Source organism: Chelonoidis abingdonii, chromosome 16, assembly GCF_003597395.2.
Source record: "Chelonoidis abingdonii isolate Lonesome George chromosome 16, CheloAbing_2.0, whole genome shotgun sequence".
In the NCBI taxonomy this organism is placed as follows: Eukaryota; Metazoa; Chordata; order Testudines; family Testudinidae; genus Chelonoidis; species Chelonoidis abingdonii.
In genome coordinates, this window is record NC_133784.1 from 24366041 (window position 1) to 24387729 (window position 21689).

The 21689-nt window shown below is 39.3% G+C and overlaps 1 protein-coding gene across 2 annotated transcripts in view; it reads left to right on the plus strand.

The window, feature by feature from the left end:
• Positions 1–21411, plus strand: part of POC1A (POC1 centriolar protein A) — a 106335-nt gene extending 84924 nt beyond the window's left edge. The window contains exons 10-11 of one of the 2 annotated variants that reach the window (XM_032805832.2): positions 1467–1607; positions 18899–21411. In XM_032805832.2, coding sequence (XP_032661723.1) covers positions 1467–1607; positions 18899–18997 — 240 coding nt within the window. In that variant the 3' untranslated portion in view covers positions 18998–21411. The remainder of the gene's footprint in view (positions 1–1466; positions 1608–18898) is intronic. The other variant, XM_032805833.2, reaches the window with a different exon arrangement.
• The last annotated feature ends 278 nt before the right edge of the window (positions 21412–21689 follow it).

Genomic DNA, 21689 nt, shown 5'->3' on the forward strand with positions numbered 1-21689 from the left:
TTTTGAGCAACAGCTGGAAGGAATGTAGGGCACAAGCAGTGCAATTAATACTTAAAACAAATGTTTCACCATTATGCTTTTTTAACTTCAAAAGCTAAGGGATGTAGAATTAATGTGGATTGTTAGGGAGCAGGGCTGTTGATATATATACACACACCCTATCTGAAATATTTCAGATGGGGTAAGAACTTGTCCTAGTCTTAAAATTACAGCATTGTTGTATAATGTATTCAAGTGACTCACATCAAGTAGGGCTGTGACTGAATTAACAGCATTACTCAGAGAAACAGATTATTAATACTGTGGTCAAGAGTGAAGAAGGCAAGAAGTCATTAGCCACGTTCTAACTAGAGATGCGCCTGAGCAGCATGATTTCCAGCAATCCAAAGTCTGAGTGCCTGGTTCTGTGGCTTGGACATTTTGCAGTCATTTACATTAGTCTCAAGCAATTGAAATATGCTAACATTCTTCTTTGGTTATCAATTACTGTGCAAGGTGATGGAGGATCAGATTCTGAGGATGTCTGGATCTGGAGTTTAGGTTCAAATCCATGTCGAATTCTGATCGTTTATGTAAAGTAATAAGTATTGGAACATTCAGCATCACTTACTCCAGCGGCTAGCTTTTACATTACAAAAAACAGCTTTCAGTTTATTCAGCTGACACCAGTTCATTTGCATCCAGAAGATAGATAAAGTTATGGGGCTTGTCTCACATAAAAGATCACCTTTTAAGGAGGATGGATGGGGGAAGTTTTAGCAAAAAAACCATTAGTTTATGTAGTGAAATTATCAAGCTTGCATAACAAAAACTGCTGAGATTGAAACTTCAAAGTTTACTTGTTTTTGTGAGGAGAGAGAGTTCAAGATCTAAACAAAATTAAAATAGCTGAACCTAACTTTGCATGTTTAACTTACATGTGTATTGGAACATTTTTGCTTAATTTTACATGCTTAACTGTAGAAGTCAAGTTTAGTGTAGCCAATCGATCTGAAAAGAGAGCCTGTTGTTCCCTGTATTATTGATATAAACCTCTGCATTTTACAGTGTTGGACTAAAATTGTAGGAGATGTTCATCACCATGGTAACTTGTATATTATTTATAATCATGTTTGTGTGTGTGCAAAAGTATACAAATTGTCTCCCTGGCGTGTCTCTCTTCAGATACGCTTCATATTTCTGTAGCACCTTCCATCCTAATAGAACATATCTCTTCACAATCTTTAGTAACTTGAATCTTGCAATTATTGTCTTATTCCAGAGATTACTTTCCCTAAGTCACACAAGTCCATGGTAGCTTTCCTGATTTCTAGCTGTGTGCTGCTGCCTCAACACCATCAGTCCCTTTTCATAGCACAGATTCAGTTCTCCAGGACAGATCATCCTTCACTGCCACCTATCCCTGAGGCAGAAATACTTCTGTTGCTTGCATTGTACTAACATATAGTGTCTCTTTGTTTTCCTAGCAATCAGAAATGGATTGCGGTGATCCTCCTAAGAAAAACAAAATACAAGAATCTGCCAGGAACCAGCACCAGCAAGAGGAGGAGACAAGTCTTGCAGATACCCTAGAGCATATTGTGGGACAGTTAGATGTTCTTACTCAGGTATGAAATGCTTTATAGGCTCATGATAATAGGCCATCTTCTGTCATCAAGTGAAATAGGGACTTTCTGAAATAGATCCTTAAAGTAAACATGTGAATAGTCTCAAAACTCATCTGTTTTACAGAAGCTTATTGGTAAATCTCTGTAGAATGATGGAGAGTGTCAGATTTCTGAATTATCTAAAAAGTTGTCACAATATCCTTAAAATGTTGTTTCTGATAAGTATTGGAAGGACATAAAGAAATTTACAGTCCACAAAACCTGTAACTTAAATATAATCCCATCTCCATCTACTATTATCTTGCTTTATGGTAAAACACAAACAGCTACTGAATTCAACATCTATGGCATATGCATTGTGCCGTATTCGACTGGCTTCATTGAGAGCAGAGTTAGGCCAGTGCTGATGGCTTTTCAAAATCCCACCTTATATTTTATCCCCTTTTGTGGAGCTAATCTTAACTTTTTTTTTCAGGGAGTACTTTGGAGCTCATTAGAGAATAATATAGGGTTGTGTGACCGGAGTCCCATGGGGAGCCAGCTGAGGTCACTCAATTAAGGTGAACTGCAAAGAATGGGGCAGACAGCCCCAAAGCTGGTGGATATTTCAATACTTGATTTACCAAGCCAGCACTAAACAGCTTCTGTTTTACCTTACTGGTTACTTAGAAGTCTAAAACATAGTTCCTTTAAAGTAACCCAGCCTCAGGCCTCCACCTAGTTACCCAAGTCAGATATGATGAAAAATAATAAAAATCTTATTTCATCACATTAAAAAAAGTTCTACCAATCCCAAAGGATCACACCCATTTCCATATTAATAAATATTCCAGATCTTACCCTAATATACACTTATAGCCAATTCTTATTAACTAAAATTTATTAAAAAGAAAAGAGAGTATGGTTAACAGCTCAATATACATAAAAACATGAGTTCAATTCTTGAGGTTCAGATTTATGACAGAGATGAGCTTTGTAGTTGCAAAGAGTTCTTTTAGAATTTAGTCCCTAAGTTATAGTCCAATGTTCAATATCATATCCAGGGAGTACCAGCCTAACTGGGATCTCATCTTGCAACTTAAACTTCTGCTGATAAAGCTTAAGCAGATCTGAGATGATAGGATTAGGACCCAACCCATTTTTATATAGTTCAGGCCTTCTTTGATAGCTCGGAGTCCCTCAGCAAACAATAGACTCTCATTTCCTAAGCATTGCTCTTAATTATTCACACAGATTAACATAAGGCAATTGCCTGTTCTTCCACCATTTGCAGATGATTTGCTGTATATTTCAGAGAGAGATTAATATAGCGGACAGCCTATGTTTACAGTTCATTTATGTCCCTTTGATTTCTGAATTAACAGAATATAGCATAGATAGGGACTGTTTGATTACATTGTTGACCACTACCAATATATATGTAAACACAAACATTATCTCCCCATATGTCTTTAAGGGTTGAATTTGAGTCATTCATCCTGCAGGACACTTAACCCTCTGGTCATGCGTCACAGGGGTTAGTATAACAATCTAAATTCAGATCTAGATTATTCTATTAAAATGTATGTCGGCAGTTATCATAAGCCTCTTCCCAAATCTGGACCTTAGCGTCCAAAAATCTGGGTGCCTAGCATGAACCCCTCTAAGCTCAATTTACCAGCTTAGATCTGATCTCGCTGCCACCAGCCAAGAATTTCCAGGGGTTTGGCCCCCTCTGGTCTTCCCCAAAACCTTCCCTGGAGGGACCCCAAGACTCAAACCCTGAGCCTACAACAAAGGGAAATAACCCACTTCCCTTCCTCTCTCTCTCCCACCAGGACTTTCCTTCTGGGCTAACCTGGGAGTATTGATCGCATCTTCTTTTACATCACAATACAAGAAGCATATCTCCTCTATTCCATAAAGAGACAAACCCCAAATACAAGGAAACAGAAAGAGATTCTATCTCCTCCCTCCCTTAGCTTCTTCCGCCCTGGGACACTAGGACAGTTAAACACAGAGCATAGTGTTTCCCCTCCCCCGTCTTTCCTTTCTCCTTAACCAGAGAAAACTCAAACAGGTTTTAAAAAAGAAAGCTTTATATAAAAAAAAAGAAAAAAGACATAAACATATTCTCTGTACAAGATGACATACAGGGCTATTGCTTATGAGAAAATTATGAATAAACAGTCTGATTCAAAAAGATATCCAATTGAAACATTCCAGCACATGTAAATACAAAACAAAACATATAAAAGCCTATTGTTTTGCTACCTTTGTACTTACAACGGGAAACTGAAGATGAGAAGCTTACAGATAGAAAAAGATCCCCCTCATAGCTGAGAAGCAGACAAAGACAAAAGAACCAAAAAAATTCCCTCCCCTGAGCTTTGAAAAATCCGGTTTCCTGATTGGTCCTCTGGTCAGGTGTTTGGTTCCCTTTGTTAACCCTTTACAGGTAAAAGAAACATTAACCCTTAGCTATCTATTTATGACAGCAGTAACCTTTGCAGCAATTAATTCTTGGTCCTTTATATAAGCACTTTATGCTTTCAAAGCATTGTAAAATTTAAATTTGCAGTGGTTACAAATCATATACTAAAATTAAGACCACTTTCTGTGAATTCACAAATCATATGGGGTTCCAAACATTAAAATAAATTTCTTTGTGTCCTTTAAACTTTCCTTTTCCACAAGTGTGAAAGCCTGCATGGATCATGGTAGGGTGGTCTAGTAGCATTCTATTTTCTGGAAATTAAGGAAATCTATGTGTTCAATTCATATTTTAAAAAACCTTGTCAGTAGATTCTACACATAGTATTCTTCCGTTTGGGGAATGCATCACTATCGTGCATAAGAGAATTAACTTCAATTCTAGATCCTCAGCCTGTAAAATCAGCGTAGCTCCATTGTCCCCTCCCCTGCTCAAATCCTACTCTTTCCCTAACTCGTTCCACATACTTGAAGTTCCAACATGTTTCCCAACAGCGTCTGTCCTGTTTCTCTCCACCATGCTTCTCCCTTGCACATATCTGGGTCTCACCACAGCCCTGTCTTGTGTGTGTGTGGGGGGGGGGGGTTTAAAGTTTTTAAGCATTAATTTTGTCTAACCATATTACCTCACCCACATCCACCACACACAACTCCTGCCTCCACTAATTCCGCACACTTCTTTAACTTCAACCACAAACATTTAACTGTTGAAAAAATCTCAACACACTTCTTACTTACAGTATCACTTAAATAACATACTCTAAATATTACAATACCAGCTTCCTAAAATGATAAACAACTTAAAAACCATTTCCACTTAAACAATCCCCACCGTGAACATGCAACACATCCAAATCTATCAGCATAACAAAACATAACCAGCAACTAAAAATCAACACCACCTCCAACAAAACACCAGTTCATCACTCCAGTTAGAAAATTGTAATTTCTTAATGGTAACCATGTGGAATGGAAAGATTAAATATTGTATGTGGAGGTGCAGGGAGAAGCCACGTATTACAGAGTTGTGCATGTTGATGACATAATGCAAAGAAGATTAATTCATGGTTGTGATTTGGAAAGGCTGAGTGAGAAGATTTAACAAGTGGCTTCATAGCTATCTTAATGGTTATTTGTGGTATGGTTATTCAAGTGCACATACCTGTTTTTTAATTAAGGTATTTTTTTGTCTGAGGGGGATAGAAAAATTAGAGTCGCTATATGCATTTATATAACAGATTTGTCTCCCTTGTTTCTCGTATTAAAAAGAAATCCTGCCCTTTTCATAGAATTCAGAAGAATCTGAATGTATCATATCATATATAACACTAATTCTCTTTCCAACTCAGTCTTCTGCTCCTGAGGAACACGAACATGATTGAAAAGTGTAGAGGTTGGGGTGGATTGTCAAAATAGTCCTAGTTTTATCTAGATGTGTTGAATCTTGCAACACTTACATCTTGAGTGGAAATAGGGAGGTAAAAACCAAAAAACATTTTCTTTCAAAAGAACCATAATGCTATTCAGTAGAAATACAAGAAAACGATGGGGTGGGAGGTAGGGGGAGTACTTTTAGATCCCACTGCTAATCTATTTGAAACCATTCTGGTTAGCATCTCCAATGTTGTACACGTTAATAAAATGGAAACTGTATGAACTACTAGTATTTGTGTGCTTCACCAGTAGTAGGATTGGAATGCATTTTTTATCTTTCATTATGTATTGTGATACACAATTCTAATTGTTGTGTAATGGGCTCCATTTCTACTGTACAAGTGTTTTTATAGGAGGAAAAATACTGTAGTAAACACTGTATGTGAGGTTTAAAATAGATCTATGCAATGCAAACGTACCTTTTAAAAAGAGGTTCAGTAACTTCAGAAATTCCAAATGTTATTTTAGACCTAGCAGGGAGAGGAGTGGAGGAGGAATAAATTAGAACATAGGATAAAGTTGGAAATGAAGTCTGAAAAGACGGTAAAAATAGCTGCATTTAGGGGAAAAAGTTTTCCGAGCTGTACTGACACCAGAATAACACCAAAATAATTTAATGTTAATGTTGTAATCTTCACTTGACACTCTGTATCCTTAGCTGCATCCAGTATACTTATGTGAGAGTAGATTAGTGTATTTAATGATATTAAACAATTCCATAACTTTGCAAGCCCTATGATGGTATCGTACCCCTTAGAATGTGTGACTTTGGCTGAGCGAGGCGAGACAAGACAACACACAACTAAGACTTCAGAGTGCTGCAGGTGGGAACAGTAGAAATAATTACTGTTATTACTGAGAGGAGAGGCGTGTGTGGAGAATAGGAGGCCAGAGGAGGTCAGAAAGGACTGAATTTGTGCTTCTGTGGAGTCAGGGGTCTCCAAAGGATTGTGGAGTTTTATCATTGCAAGTCTGGAGGACATAACTAGCCATGTTATTAGAGTTTGCTTAAATTTACCATTCTTTGAGGCCTTGGCCCTAGATCATCAGTAGCTCTCTGGATCCATGCAAGGGAGTAAAGGGGTATAAAATGCCTCTTCCTGTCTTGTGCAGGCTACATGGGCCATGGATTACAACACTTGGGGAAGAAGGCTCTGCGAAGTCACCCCTACTTTTTTCACACAGATAGTTGAGGACTGGGAGAAGCCTTGGTGACCAGGTAATGTGACCTGTGCTGGATGTAGCCCTGAGGCAATGCCCTCCATCCAGAGCAAAAGTAAATGGGAAGGAGATTGTGACTCTGAGTACCAGTACCTGAGCTGCTCTGATGGGCAGCATGCAGATGAACTGCCATTGCCTAGTGAAGTGTCGATCTATCTCTTGACTGGTGCTGCATGTTTGAATTCAGATTCCAGATATAAAAGGCTTCTCTCTCTAAAATATATAAATGCCACTGTGGTTCTTAAAAAAAAAAATTCTGGTGTCTCCGTAAAATTAAAGGTACACAAAGGGTCTGCTTGGAAAAAGACCAGGAATATGTTAGCTGTCTCTTACTGGTATCTTGCAATGAACTGTTTAATTAATATGCCTGAATAGCACCAGTTAGAAAAGCTTTACGTTCATAAGTGGAACCACGCATTTAAGAAAACAAGACAGGCTTCCGCTATGATATTTCCACATGCTATATATTTGCACATTTGTCCCAGTTTTCCCAGGCATTTTAATTGTTTAGCATCAAGGGAGCGTTAGTATATTTCTAGTATACTATCTTGAGAAGGTTGGAGTAAAACTGTGATAATGATTTTTTGTTCTCAGTGAATTTACTTAGCTCTAACCTTTTAATTATCATAATGTGGGGAACATACTGTAGTTGTGATAAACTACTTCAGTTGGAAATTTTGCAAATATCACATTGATCTCCTATTCATTTTTTAGCATATAGAGATATACCTATCTCATAGAACTGGAAGGGACCTTGAAGGTCAGTGAGTCCAGTACCCTGCCTTCACTAGCAGGACCAAGTACTGATTTTGCCCCAGATGCCCCCTCAAGGTTTGAACTCACAACCCTGAGTTTAACAGGGCAATGCTCAAACCACTGAGCTATCCCTCCCCTTTTCTAATGTCTCTCTTTGCTTAAATGATTTATAATGTTATATCCTAAATAGTATTTTACAGGGGGAGAAAAGATGATTTTTCATGACTTTGCAATGCTGAGAGATCATTTGTACTAGGGAACCAGTTGAACATTGTCATCTGAAAGTTGAGAATTGTGCTGTGGCCAACGCACAGTTCTTTGGTCCATGTTGCAAATTTGTGAAGTTACGTTGTCTGCTCACCAGTTGTCAGTACCTTCCCTCCGCCGAGAGCAGCTGTAATGAAGAAGTGGAGTGCTGTCTGCTTATCAGACAGTAGGACTGTTTTGACTCTATTAAGAGGCCTCTTCCTGCCAGATGCCAGCTGGAAGTAGAAGTGATGAAGCTGTAGAGACGCTATGGCCTGCCCAATTGAACGTTCTGAAGCAGGGTTGATTCTTCAGTGAAGTACGTTAACTAACTCTAGAAAGCTGTATGAGAAGGGACTAGTGGCTGCTGCATACCACTTTTAGTAATGACACAGTAGGTGAATTTGATGTAGCTAATGTCCATGATGATGCTTCTTGTTATGCCTGTTAGCATCATGTTATGATATTTTACTCTTGGTTTGTGCAAATGTTTTTAACCAATATTATGTTTTTTATTTGAGTAAATATGTTACTCCATCTTCCTTTGTTTACTTTGTAGATAAAGTGGTTTTAAGATGACATGTAAACAAGAATTATGTATTTAGAATATTAAGTAGAATCACGTTTAGTTTTGATTTATTTTGCAAATATTTTTGTATTTTTTGTATATAAATATCTTAAATATAAGTGTTGTTCTAGATTTGACCTGCAAAGATAAAAAGTTAAAAATTTTAGGCTTCATTTTCCTGAGTAGCAGCATTAAATTCATATCTTTGCTTTTCTCAGAAATGGGCTGAACTTAAAGATGCAGCAATCAATTCAATGGGAACATTTATGCTGCATTAAACACCCACAGCTGGCCTCCATCAGCTGACTTGGGCTCGAGGGGCATAGGCAATGGATTTAATTGCCGTGGAGATGTTCAAGCTTGGGCTGGAGCATGGGCTGTGGGACCCTGTCCGGGGTGAAGTGGGGAGGATCCCAAGCCTGGGCTCCACTAAGCAACTACACCACAGTTAAACAGCACAGTAGCCTGAGCCTCCTGAGCCCAAGTCAGTTGATATGGACCAGCCACAGGTGTTTAATTGCAGTGTAGTCATACCAAATGTGTCCAGATGAGGAGTTGGAATGAATATTCTCATAACATTTTTATGAGGCAACAAAGATGTTTTCTTTTGGGTAGCTTTTTCATTCAAAACTCGTTTGCTCTAGGATATGTTTAATGTAACTAGAGCAAAGCTGGTATTCAAATATGCGTTAGTGTGCTATCTCACACTCTTTCTTAGCTGCACTTACAGCTCAAGTATTCCTCTGTAAGAGCAGAAGGTCAATGAATGAATATCTCAGCTGTAATGGAAAACTTAATTTGGAATGATTAACATGCAGGGTTAATATACTTTGCCATTATCACAAACACCTGCAGTTGCCATTATCAGTAGGACAAATATATGTAACACTAGTACACAGTGCGCACTTGCTGGGGGAAATAGCTTCTGTTTTGTGTGGGAAGAAAGATGTGTCTATTCCAAATGAAAACCGAGTTCAGAATCAAGTTATCATAAAAATTCATAAATTGCTGAGAGAATCCACCCACAGGAAACGGAGTTTCATATGCATCCAAATTAATCCTGCATTAAAGTCAGGAGAAAAACAACACAGTTAAATTTAGAAGAGTTCCTAAAGCCCTGAGATAATCCCCACCGGGAACTCAGGACAGTCTAGGTTGTGAGAGATTAAAAGATCATTTCACTTATTCCGGAAGTGATTGTAGCGGGGGTAAGTTTTTAAATGAAATTCACTAGTATAAAAATGCAGTTGGGGTGGGGGGGAATGAGTTTAATTCAGACTGAAAGTGGTCTTCAAAATAAAGTATGTAGTCTAAAATGAGTAAAGCAAAATCATTATTGTGCTTACATTCAGAAATTATTATTCAAAACACATAATGCAAAGGAATTAAATGGCCCTTCCCTTCTCTGAGATGCATTAAGTGTAGAACAAGCAAGTGGTTCAGTAAAATTCACTGATGACTTCAAATGGTTGCAAATTTTGGCTCTTGTGCCTCTGTCATTACACAAACACACCAGTGGATAATAGAGATCAGAAGAGAGGCTTTTAGAACATATTAAATGATTCAGTTTTGATTCCAATGCTGTGTTCCTTATTTGATATCTTTAGAAACATTTCAGTCTGAAAAACCTCTGAAATACTGGAGAAACTGTTGCTTTTTGACATCTTAACCATATCTAGAGGACCAAAATACTATTTTTCATATTCTCAGTCCTCCCTTTTGATGATACAATAGCTTTGAGCTCTGACTCATTCAGGATATTTCATTTCTTTGCAGGATATTGACAGTGCTCTGCATTATTTTCTTGTAGCTACTGTTTGCTGAAAGCAACTCTCTGAAATATGCCTGTTTTAAGTCCTTTATAATCTGGAAATGTGGAAGGTTTTTTCCTTCTAAAACTGCTTAAATACCACCTTTATGCTTCTCGTGTCTCACTGTAGTATCCAAAGATCTGCTCCTGTGCTGAGCACATCCCTTGAGCTGCTAAGGACCTTCAGCTTCTATTGGCCTTCAGTGAGAAGGAGCTCTCTCAGAAATGGCCTGATGCAATCCCCCACTGCAGTCAATGGGAATCTTTCCATTGACTTTAGTGGGCTTTGGATTAGGCCAGAGGTGCACAGCATCTTGCAGGACTTGGACTTTGGCTTCTAGAAGCTATTACTTTAAACTTAGGCTGTTGTGCATGTCTGCTGAAGAAGAAATCTGATAGACTAAATATGTTTAAAGTGGTTTGAATGCCTTTAAAATGACTAATTCTGCAGAGCTACTGTGACAGTATCAGTGTTTAGATCACTGTGAACTATATTTAGCTATGCATATTCAGTATATATTTGTGGCTAAACTAAAGTAGATAATTTTAGGAGTATATTGTATATATTTCTCTATATACTGTAAAACAGTGTAAACGTCTGAAAGGTCACCAAATAACACACAAGGGAGGAGACCAAAAATCAAAGTTAAGAACAGCTTCCATCTTTAAATATCCCATGCAGTGTCCTTAAATAAAACTCCAGTATAATATTAAGATAATCTAACCATTAAAGTGCTCTAAAAATGATCATGTCTTAAATACAATAAAGAATAATTAAGCAAACTCTCATGTTGCCACTTTGGTTAAAAATATGACACTGCAGTCTACAGTCCTTCAATGTGCAGTTCCCTTCAGAGTTTATCTTGCTATAATACAGCATGCATTGTTTTGATGACACTGAATCATGTGGCCCACCCCATCTTAGTTTTTTGAAGCCCATTTTGCTTGGTGTAATTATGAAAAAGCCCTCAGGGCTTTGAGTTACTTTGTATTTTTTCTTTCCTTTCTTTGATTAGTTTGTATGTTTGGAATGTATCAGTCTTCCCCTAGGGACTCGTGGGCAAGGCTTTAGCTACTCCAATATAGCATTAACAAGCCTAAATAATATCTCGAAGCAGGGCTTGCTCAGGTAGCTACTTCCAGGTAACTCCTTAATCTCAACAATAAATGTATGATTCAGATAAATACATCACGATTAACACCAGTGCAGTTTGGCCATGTTTGTCATAAGTGTCCATGAGAATTGTGAGGGCCTTGTGAGGAGTATTGCACCCTAAAACTTCAACCATAATTTGGGGGGAGTTCACTTTGCTCTGCACCGTGAGGCACGGGTCACATGCAGGTTTAAACTATATTGGAGTCTCTGTAACTTGAAGTCTTTAAATCATGATTCGAGGACTTCAATAACTTAGCCAGAGGTTAGGGGTTTATTACAGGCGTGAGTGGATTAGGTTCTGTGGCCTACAGTGTGCAGAGGGTCAGACTAGAAGTTCATGATGATCCCTTCTGACCGTAAGGTCTGAATCTAAATCTATATCCTGATGTTTGTCAGTATAATATCGTGGTGCTTCAGCACTGCTTTTCATATGGCAAATACCAGGAACATTGGCATGGATATGGATCACAAACTATTCTGTGGGATTTGGATTGTTTCTTACATTAGGTCTCGAAATCTATGTTGGCCTTATTATACGGATAGCATGATTATGAGATTATGAAAAGTGAAGAAAATAACGTATTCATAATGCCAAAATGTAGTCATTCCAGTGTCCCCTTTGTGTTTTTGGTTTGAAAATCCTCATATCTAAAATTAAGTTATTAGGATGCCTTTAATTCCTTTTCCACTGAAATATTTTTGCCATTGTGTCCTGTTCTGATAGATTCTTTTGCTAGAATGAAAACATATCTTTATAAATTAATGTGTGTGATTTAGAATAAAATCTTAAGAGGTAGGAATAGTAGCTCTTTTTCTATTTGATACAATACATGCTAATGCTCTGCCAAACATTTCTAAGGTAACATGTTCCAAACTGTGTCCAAAATACTAGCATCCACTTATCATAAAACCACCAAACAAGTTTCATCCAAATTGTATTTGAAATAACAAAGACTCCTCAAGTTAAAAGATCAAGCTGTAAACTCTTCAAATCTCAATTAAAAAAAATACAGATTCTGTACTGTAAAATCTTTAACGATGATGAGGGTAGTAAAGAAAATAATTTCAACAATGTCCATAGCATCGACCTGTAGATATCTTAGTGGCGTTGTGCTTGTCCCTGGCATTAACTCTTTGCTCTATATTTTTATCTATTTCACCCTCAGATCCAGGCCAAAACAGATTTGCTGGATTGACCAGTCATCTGGCTAAACTGATTCCACTTCCCAACTATCCAGGGGGATGTGTGGTGTTCCTCTCATGTCTAGATCTGCTGCTGTGTTTATTGAGGAATCAGTAGCCAACAGAACTTACTAATTTTAGAAATCACCCCCCAACCTGCTGATGGTCTGCATTACTGCTCTGTGTAAAGAAGGCCCTGGATACTAGTAACCATTTGTTGTGTTTTTCTAGTGTTTATTGGATAAACACCAGTTTCATTTGTGTGAGGAGTGTTTTATCAGTCTTTATAACAGAGCTTCTCATTTTAGGTTTTAACTGAAAGTAAAAATTAGGGCTGTCAAGCGATTAAAAAAATTAATCACAATTAATTGTGCGATTAATCACACTGTTAAATAATAGTAGAATACCATTTATTTACATATTTTTGGATGTTTTCTACATTTTCAAGTGTATTGGTTTAAATTACAACACAATGCAAAGTGCTCACTTTATATTATTTTTATTAAAAAAACGAGTATTTTTTCAATTTGCCTAATACAAGTACTGTAGTGCAATCTCTTTATCATGAAAGTTGAAATTACAAATGTAGAATTATGTACAAAAAAACCTGCATTCAAAAATAAACCAGTGTACATTTTAGAACCAGTAAGTCCACTCAGTCCTACTTCTTCAGCCAATTGCTCAGACAAACAAGTCTGTTTACATTTGCAGGACATAATGCTGCCCGGCTCTTGTTTAAAATGTTACCTGAAAGTGAAAACAGGCATTCTGATGGCACTGTTGTAGCTGGTATCACAAGATATTTACATACCAGATGCGCTAAAGATTCATATGTCCTTTCATACTTCAACCACCATTCCAGTGGCCATGTGTCCATGCTGATGATGAGTTCTGCTCGATAACCATCCAAAGCAGTGCAGATCGATGCATGCTCATTTTCATTGTCTGATTCAGATGACACCAGCAGAAAGTTGATTTTCTGTTTTGGTGGTTAGGGTTCTGTAGTTTCCGCATCAGAGTGTTCTCTTATGACTTCTGAAAGCATGTTTCACACCTTGTCCCTCTCAGATTTTGGAAGCACTTCAGATTCTTAAAAGTTGGGTTGAGTGCTATAGCTATCTTTAGATAGCTATCTCACATTGATACCTTCTTTGTGTTTTGCGAAATCTGCTGTGAAAGTGTCCTTAAAATGAGCATGTGCTGGGTCATCATTCGAGACTGCTATACCATGAAATATATGGCTGAATGTGGGTAAAACAGAGCAGGGGACATACAATTCTTCCCCAAGGAGTTCAGTCACAAATTTAATTAACACATTATTTTTTTAATGAGCGTCATCAGCATGGAAGCATGTCCTCTGGAATGGTGGCTGAAGCATGAAGGGGCATACGAATGTTCAGCATATCTGGCACATAAATACCTTGCAGTGCTGGCTACAAATGTGCCTGCTCTCACTTTCTGGTGACGTAAATAAGAAGATTGCCATATTTGGGGTCGGGAAGGAATTTTCCTCCTGGGCAGATTGGCAGAGGCCCTGGAGTTTTTTTGCCTTCCTCTGCAGCATGGGTCACTTGCTGGAGGATTCTCTGCAGCTTGAGGTCTTCAGACCACAATTTGAGGACTTCAGTAACTCAGACATAGGTTAGAGGTTTGTTATTGAAGTGGATGGGTGAGATTCTGTGACCTACATGGTGCAGGAGGTCAGACTAGATGATTATAATGGTCCCTTCTGACCTTAAAGTCTATGCTTCTATAAGGGGGCAGCATTATCTCCTGTAGGATCATAGAATATCAGAGTTGGAAGGGATCTCAGGAGGTCATTTAGTCTACCTCACTGCTCAAAGCAGGACCAGTCCCTAGACAGATTTTTATCCCAGTTCTCTAAATGGCCCCCTCAAGGATTGAGCTCACAACCCTGGGTTTAATAGGCCAATGCTCAAACCACTGAGCTATCCCTCCCCCTGTAAATGCAAACAAACTTGTCTGTCTTAGCAATTGGCTGAACAGAAAGTAGGACTGAGTGGACTTGTAGGCTCTGAAGTTTTACATTTTTGTTGTTGTTGTTTTTGAGTGCAGTTATGTAAGAGCAACAAAAAATCTACATTTGTAAACTGCACTTTCCCAACAAAGAGATTGCACTACAGTACTTGTAAGAGGTGAATTGAAAAAGACTACTACTTTTGTTTTTCATTTTTACAGTGCAGATATTTGTAATAAAAAAAATATACAGTTTGATTTCAATTACAACACAGAATACAATATATGTGAAAATGTAGAAAAACATCCAAAATTAATAAATTTAAATTGGTATTCTATTGTTTAACAGTGTGATTAAAACTACGATTAATCGCGATTAATTTTTTTGTTAATCGTGTGACTTAACTGGGATTAGTTGACAGTCCTATTAAAAATATGTGAAATTATTGTGTTTTAGTGGTTAAATATTGATTCATTATATTTAATGCTTTCTCTATCTAATGTTTCAGTATTGCCAGTTGCTCCAGTGTCCTTGAAATGCACTTTTACCTTGCTGACTATCCTCGATTACTTCAAAGTAATCGATAAATGACTTCCAGCAGAAAATTTTATCCCCATGTAATTTAAAATATGCTTCCTGCATACTTTCCATGTCTGTATCTAGATTTTAGAGCTATGAGAAAGAGCTAGTAGTGATCGTATTTATAAGGCATTGATCATTCTCTTTAGAGGGCACAAATACAATCTTAAGATAAGCGTATGATGGCTTGCCCCCCTTTAAGATGCCACCTGATGTGCTGGGATACCACTGAGCCCACCTGTTCTGCCAGCCTGGGCCCCCTTTACCCTGTCCTACTGAGCCAGGCTATTAAGTCGTCTCTAGCACACACACAGGGAGGGCCACACCCAACTGTAAAACGACAGACGCTGAGATCAGTTCTGGGAAGGCCCAGCTTAAGGGACTTACCCCAGCACTCAGGTGTCCACCTCCCTTGGAGTGCAGACCCAAAGGTATATTGTAGTGCGCTGTGGAGAAATCTATACAACGCAAGCTAATAAATTTGCCTCCTCCCTCAATGTGGAGGAAGATATGTACTACAACTTGCCCCCCCAGTTAGAAATTACAGAAACTCGGTTTAATAATAAACAAAACAAATTTTATTAACTATAAAAGGCAGATTTTAAGTAGTTAAAGGGGTAGCAAACAGAACAAAACAGATTACTAAGCAAATAAAACAAAACATGCAAACTAAGTTTGATTCACTAAAGAAACAGGTTACAAAATATAATTTCTCACCCTAAATATTGTCACAGGTAGATTACAGAAAGTCTTGAAAGGCAGCTACACTGGCCTGCAGCTTGAGACTTCAGGTATTTCCACTCACAGACTGGATGCCCTACCAGCCTGGGTTCAAGCCTTCTCCCCTCAGTTCAGTTCTTGCTCCCCGGTGTTTTTCAGTGTCTTTTTGGGTGGGGAGGAAGAGGAGGACCATGATGATGTCACTCCCCTGCCGTATATAGCTATTGTGTATGGTGGGAACCCTTTGTCTCCCAGTGGAAGAACACTAGCATTCCAAGGGGTGGATCCAGTACCAGGTGGCCCAGACCCATGTCTCTGCAGGGCTGTGGCAGCCAGTACTCCAAGGCTGTCTGGAGTGTCCACAGGAAGACTAAGTCCTTTCACAGACCATTGTCTTTGCTAACGGCCCATTAGTTCTGTGTGGCTTTTCCATTGTTATACCTGAAGGGCTAGTTGGGGGTGACACTCAAAGTAACACATTTGAAATACAGGGTTCGTCTACACTACGGGATTATTCCGATTTTACATAAACCGGTTTTGTAAAACAGATTGTATAAAGTCGAGTGCACGCGGCCACACTAAGCACATTAATTTGGCAGTATGCGTCCATGGTCCGAGGCTAGCGTTGATTTCCGGAGCGTTCCACTGTGTGGGTAGCTGTTCCGTAGCTATCCCATAGTTCGCGTTCACCTGCCATTGGAATTGGGTTTGATATGCCATGCCTGATGGGCAAAAATCATTGTCGCTGTGTTCTGGGTAAATGTCGTCAGTCATTCTTCTCCGAAAATAATGCAGACAATCATTTCGCCCTTTTCCCTGGATTGCCCTGGCAGACGCCAACACGAAGCAACCATGGAGCCCATTCAGCTTTTTTTACTGTCAACAGTATTGTACTGGAGCCGTTAACGAGTGTACTGCAGCGCTAACAGCAGAGTCATTGCTTTTGCATGATAGCAGAGATGTTCAATCGTCTGTACCGTCTGCTCCTATAAATTGGCAGTAAGATGATGTATCTGTCCTCTGTACTGTTTGCTGCTATATGGGTGTCCTGCTGAGGTCGCAGGACGCAAAGGCAAACTGGAATGATCCTGAGTCAATCGCTCCTTTATGGTCTAAAATAGTCCTGCCTAAATATAGCAAGTGTACAGAGAACCAGTTATCAAGAGCACAGCTGCGCCTGTCAGAATCCGCGAAATGATGAGCTGCATGTCATTACATGGGGTGCCCTGCAACAACCATCATTCTTCCCTCCTCCCCAACTTCCTGGCTACCATGCAGTGTCCTGCCCACCATTGTGTCATGAATTATAAAGAATGCAGGAATAAGAAACGTGTTGTAGTGAGATAAAATGAGGGGAGGCAGCCTCCCGTTGCTATGATAGTCAGCAGTACAGAATCTTTTCTTTAACAGAAGGGAGGGCTGATGAGCTCAGCCCCATTGCTATATAGAACGGTTACCAGCGTTCTGTACCATCTACTGGAATGACCAGGAATCATTCCATTTTTACCCAGTGCTCGCCAGCTCACCTAGGCAGCCAGAGCACTCATGGGCTGATGACAAGGACGTAGCAGTCTACTGCACATCTCCACCAGGAGAGAGCGGATACTGCTTTACTGCCGCAGCATCGCGTCTACCAGCAGCATTCAGTACACATAGGGTGACATTGAAAGAAGTCAAGAAACGTTTCTTTCCCTTTTCTTTCACTGGGGAGGGGAGTAAATTCAAACTATTTACCTGAACTACGCCATCACATTGAAATTATTTGAAAACAACACTACAGTGTTGATGCATTGGGACTCAGCCAAGAATGTAAATATTTTGCGGAGACTTTTGGAACTATTGATAGCTGATTCCTCAGTACCCTCACTCCTCCATGGCGTCCCTTTGAATTTTGGCTTACCGTTACATTATCATGCAGCACTGTGTAGCATGAATTTTTTCAAACCTCTGATTTCGTCTTCTGTAATGGAGTCTGATAGAATAGATTGTTCTCCCCATAAAGGGTTCAGATCCAGTTATCTCCGTACGGTCCATGCTGGAGCTCTTTTTGGATTTGGGACTGCATCGCCACCCGTGTTGATTAGAGCTCACCGGGCAAACAGAAATGAAATCAAAAGTCGCGGGCTTTTCCTGTTTACCTGGCCACTGATCTGAGTTCAAATTGCTGTCCAGAGTGGTCACAGTGGTGCATTCGGGATACTGCCGGAGACAATACGTTGATTTTGTGGCCACACTAACCCTAATCCGATATGGTAATACCGATTTTAGCGCTACTCCTCTCGTTGGGGAGGAGTACAGAAACCGATTTAAAGAGCCCTTTATATCGATATAAAGGGCCTTGTAGTATGGACGGGTACAGCGTTAAATCGGTTTAACGCTGCTAAAATCGGTTTAAACGCATAGTGTAGACCAGGCCACAGATAGTCAATATTCCTAACTTCAGATACAGAAATGATGCAGGCATACAGATTGGATAATCACATTCAGTAAATTATAACCTTTCCAGTGATATCTTACATAAAGTATATCAGTTATGTCATATCCATATCAGAAGCATATTTCATAAAGAATATGGAGTGTAATGTCACAGAGCATATCTAAAAATATTTACCATTGTTTTTGCAATTGTGCCTACTCTAGACTTGTTAGATTTTTTGCTTATCATTTAGTTTCTGGTCTGTTTGTTTGTCATAAATCAGCAGCCCACCTCTAAGCTAACTGACACAGCAATCAGGAAAGGAGAAAAGAATTGGAACTAAGACATGAAATCAAAGACAACAGGCCAAAAAAGGGAATAACTACTCAAAACACCTGTATGTCAGGGGTTTAAAGTGTACACCTATTACATGAGCTCTCTGGTATTTGGCCTATATGTCAAAGGAGACAACACTCCACCAAAAGGAGGGAGGGAGTGAAGAGGAAATCTGGGCCCACGCTTTGAAAGTGCTCAGCACCCATAACTAGGGCCAGATTTTCAGCTGAGCTCGGCAGCTCCCATTATCCTCAATAGAAGTTGCTGAGCTTGAAGCCTCTTTGGAAATTCTGATTGCGGAGAATAGCTTGTGATACATTATATTTAGCAGCTGTGCTAAGCAGTAAACATACAGCATGTGGCTTATCTTCATATATCACTCAGCAGCACTCTTTATTTTATTATTTCCCTTTGCAGACTGTTTCCATTCTGGAGCAGAGACTGACACTGACTGAAGACAAGCTGAAGGAGTGTCTTGAGAATCAGCAGAAGCTCATGCACAGTAAAGGGAATTGATTCCATGAGGGGCTGACAAAGCCGGAGTTGTCTGGAGGCTTGGGGGTTTGTTTGTGTGTTTCTAATACTTCGGGTGAATCATTTTTAACAGATGGAATCACTTATTTTATTAAAATAAAATGTACAGCCAATGGCATCTGTAAATACACTTTTTTTGTTACTGTAAGAATAAAATTCTCTTATTTCACTGAACACAGCTAACAACTTGTGATCCTTTGAGTTAAATCCCCTTTGAGTAGAGGCGGTGCTAGCCCATGGGGGGCCCTAAGCAGGAATATTTTTTGTCCCCGCAATACATAATAAAATGCGAATAGGGGGCCCCTATGAGTTGCTTGGGACCCTAAGCAATTACTTAGCATTAGTCTGTGCTAGAATCGCTCCAGCAGCACAGCTGTACGCCTGTAGCTGCGCCGCGGTAGTGCTGCTAGAGCAGATGCTGTATGCCGACGGGGGAGAGCTCTCCTACCGACATCATTACTCCACCACCCTGAGCAGCAGTAGCTTAGGTCACTCAGGGATGTGGCTTATTCACACCCGAGTGACATAAATTATACCAAAGTAAGCACTAGTGTGTACAAACCCGAAGTCTGCTTATGCCTAGTGCCAGCTCTGTTGAGAGCACAAGTGTACGTGGAGTATAGGGTAAGGGAAGAGCCTAATTTCTTGGAGCTGCTGCTAAGTTAAACTAGTTAATCTGAGCATCTGGGGAATGTGAAGCATCTGGAAAGTGCTGTACCATATTTGCTAATCTATAGTTGAGGTGTCTACGTGCGTGCTGGGGGGGTTGCGCACAGGCAGAGAATGCCCAAATGGTGGACGTGTACCTCTATTCTAAAACTAGCAAGCATCAAGCAGAGAATGTGACTCATGCTTCTAGAAGGTTCTGCATCATCCAAGTCCCAAATGGCTCCTAGGGAATTTGATGAAGAGCGAATCTGAATGTCCTTTGCACAAAGGATATAGTAGTATGTGGGATCTACTCATCTCTTATGCAGTGTATAGAGAATGAAAATAGCAGGGCCTAAGGGGAGATGAGATGCACCAGCTAGTAAGAAACAATATGGTCCCAAGGAACATTCTCCTTAAATCTTGATTCATTTTTTTTAAGGGAGTTGTGGGGAGGAGGATAAATAGCAGACGTGTTAGTGCAGCCTTTTACTTTTTCTGACTGTCTCAAATCAATTTTATCTTGATATTTTATAGCTAGAATGGTACTTCAGTTCACGTTGATATTTTTCCCCCATAGACTCTACGGTCAGGGCTCTATGTCTAGTATGTGACTGCACAGGAACCTTTGCTAATACTCCTCCCAGCATTCACCCATGACCTCCCCCGACGTAACTACTTGCTGTGTCATTACTACCTACCCACCTTGAGAAATCGGCTGTAGAAGCCCCAGCATCACCTGGTTGCTGAAATCCTCCTAGCTACTGCATTTCTGACCCTTTCAGTTGCACTGACTCCTGGCCTCATTCCTCTTTCACATAGCTTCCAAATCCTCTGGGCAATATGGAAGTTTGCCTGAGGCCTTGCTGGCATGTCTGTCTTCATACAGGGCTATGCAAAACTAGCCCTTTTCTTGCACCTGTTTCTGCAGAAGGCTGTGTCCCCCTGAATTCTATTGAAACCTTGTTAAATCTGACTGAGAGATGCTTATTTCCACCAGGATAAAACTCTTTTCATTGTCTCTCCCAGCACCAGAAAGTTCCTTATCTCCTTCTATGCAAGTGCTTCCCACATCTCCAACTCCTTCTAGCTGGAGCCACATAATAGATTTCACTCCTTTTGGTTTGCAAGCAGCCAGTGGTTTTGTTTTGTTTCCAAGCATCTTTGGTTGATGAATTTGAATCTTTCTGCATAACCACAGACTAAGAATGCTTATTTTTTCCATTTCCAAGCTGTGAATCTGAGAAATCATTATTTTCACTTAGATTCATCTACTGGAATCGATACAGTGATATTTTTTCCCCTAACAGCCATTTTTTTAATGCTCTTTCTAGAAACTTTCATTGGCCTTCTGTTTTGAACTCATTACATCATTTTCATTGATGGAGAAAGAAAGAAAAATTAAAAAAAAAAAAAGAAAATCTGCTTTTAAAGGAGGAGGGCTATCCCTAAACTGATCTAATTTGACTGGCAGAAATGATTAAAATTAAATGTGGTTTCATGGAATGAGAACTTGTAATTGAATCTTGTCAATTGAATTGAAATGTCTTGGAACACTCATTAGTTAAGTTAAATTTCAATTTTTTCCAGTTTCTTGATTCTCTTAAGTGCTTTTCATCTAAAACTTTATCAAACAATGCTTTGTATTGCTCTTAATAGTGTAAATATATTAGCATCTTGGAGATGTAAGCATTTTGTATAGTATTTTTGATGGATGCTTTCAATAAAAGCAATTTGGGTGTAACATTCAATGTAGATCCTTTTTCCTTTTAATTTTTAAGGTGAACTAATTTCAAAGATACTTGTGTGTGTATATAGGTAGGTGGGATCAATACATTTCTGCTTATTGTCCTGAGCATTAGAGATTGTATTCTCAAGTTAGGAACACAAGTGCCATGGATCTTCAATGAGAATTGCCCTCTTAATTCACTTAGGCGGTTTTGGAAATCCCACATTTCATGTTACTAATGTAGCTCCAGGTTTCTGTGATCTCAGAAAGACTGACAAAGTATCTTAACAGAACCTA